The 1543-nt window shown below is 46.9% G+C and overlaps 1 protein-coding gene across 1 annotated transcript in view; it reads left to right on the top strand.

Annotated features, from left to right (window-relative positions):
- The window catches only part of LOC107101692 (actin-binding LIM protein 1-like), a 49059-nt gene that overhangs the window by 27375 nt on the left and 20141 nt on the right, over window positions 1–1543 (top strand). Inside the window, exon 9 of the mRNA XM_015400698.1 lies at window positions 941–973. Within this exon, the coding sequence (XP_015256184.1) occupies window positions 941–973 (33 nt within the window). The remainder of the gene's footprint in view (window positions 1–940; window positions 974–1543) is intronic.

The raw sequence follows: 1543 nt of genomic DNA, 5'->3' as shown, positions 1-1543 counted from the left end.
GGCTCTGAATGCTCGGCTCTGAATGCTCAGCTTTGGATGCTCTACTCTGAATGCTCAGCTCTGGACGTTCGGCTCTGAATGCTCGGCTCTGGATGCTTGACTTTCTGTTTGAATGATGCTCCAGCGGCTAAAGTTCAATTTTCTGAACTCCATTGTTGAACACTGGGACAGGCAGCTGGACCCCTCCATGCCGCTGCCCCATAGACTTTGCACTTAGCTTTGTTGCCCAGAATGCACCCTGTGTGAATGCAGCTTTAGGCCTGATATGAATCTGCAGGTAGAAAACTGTGTTTTGGGACATCAACAGATAAATCACTGAACCTGATGTGTTTGCTGCTCAGTGGAGGTCAGGCTGAAAAGATTCCTCTGCATCCTCTAAAGCTAACAGTTGAGTCTGATTGCCCCCCCCCCCCAAGCAGAACGCCTCAGTAAAACGATCCAAAGATTTGCAAACGATGACATTCAGCCAGGAAAAATGATCCTAGAATATGATCTCTAAAGTAAATGAGTTTGTTTAAGGGCAGCTAACCGTCCTGAAGCTGATGTGATGTGTGCAGCAGGGCCTTCTGAGGCCAGATAGTCAGGTATATAGATAAAGGTATATAGATCAGAGTAAATGGTTAAAGTCCAACTCACTATGGTGGCATGTAGAGATGGAACCGCTTCCTTACCGTGGAGCTCAGGGGTGTTTTTCTGGTGGACGTCACAATGAAAGCAGAGTCACCATCACTGAGGCAGATGGCGGAAAGGCTTCCATAAGGTTTGGCTTTGGTCGGTGTTTTCTTGTTGCTTAGTGAGAGCAGAGTCTTTCCTGAGGAACATCCTGATGATGTTACATCAGAAGCTCAACATCATCAGCAAACATGTGACCTTAGCTTCCCTCAGCACCCTGTCATCCATCTCTTTTTCTGTTTTCCTCATCATGACCCGTGGTTCTCAGAAGCAGGTCCGGATACAGCTCATTGATCAGCAGGTCTGTCCCTACCCCCCCACTGTCCTTTGCTGCATGGGTTGATTTTTTGGTTCTAACGGTTTGACAATGCTGGGTTTGTTGCTCTGCCATGCACTGTGCATGAACACAGGACCAGTGCTAAGCTTTTAGGATGACAGCTGATGAAGCTGCCATCTATAGAGAACAGAACCTGCAGTGGGTGAGTGTTCTCTGGACGGTTCTTGGTTATTCTCAGTTCTGGGTTCACCATCGTAAACATCAGCTGTTGCAGAACTTTGACTCTCCATCTTCCAGCTTGTGAGCCTCAAAGACTGACACACTTTTCCTATAAATTAAAAATGGAAGAAATGCGGATTCATTTGCAAACTGGGTATATTTTAGAGCCCATTGTGATTAAAGACATGATAAAAGATGCCTGTGTCCCAGAATGGGCGTCTAAGGGTTGGAGCAGAAGTGATGCTCAGAGGGAAGTCTGGACTCATTCATGAGCAGCTCAGGTAGACGGCAGGTTGAGCAAACACAACATTTATCTGATGAAACGGTGAGAATATTGCTGCTTGGCTGCAGGAACACCGAGACAGCAGACAGCTC

Source organism: Cyprinodon variegatus, unplaced genomic scaffold, assembly GCF_000732505.1.
Source record: "Cyprinodon variegatus isolate N-32 unplaced genomic scaffold, C_variegatus-1.0 Scaffold1134, whole genome shotgun sequence".
NCBI classification, from domain to species: Eukaryota; Metazoa; Chordata; class Actinopteri; order Cyprinodontiformes; family Cyprinodontidae; genus Cyprinodon; species Cyprinodon variegatus.
The sequence above is the reverse complement of the archived record's forward strand: the minus strand, read 5'-3'. Positions and strand labels throughout refer to the sequence as shown.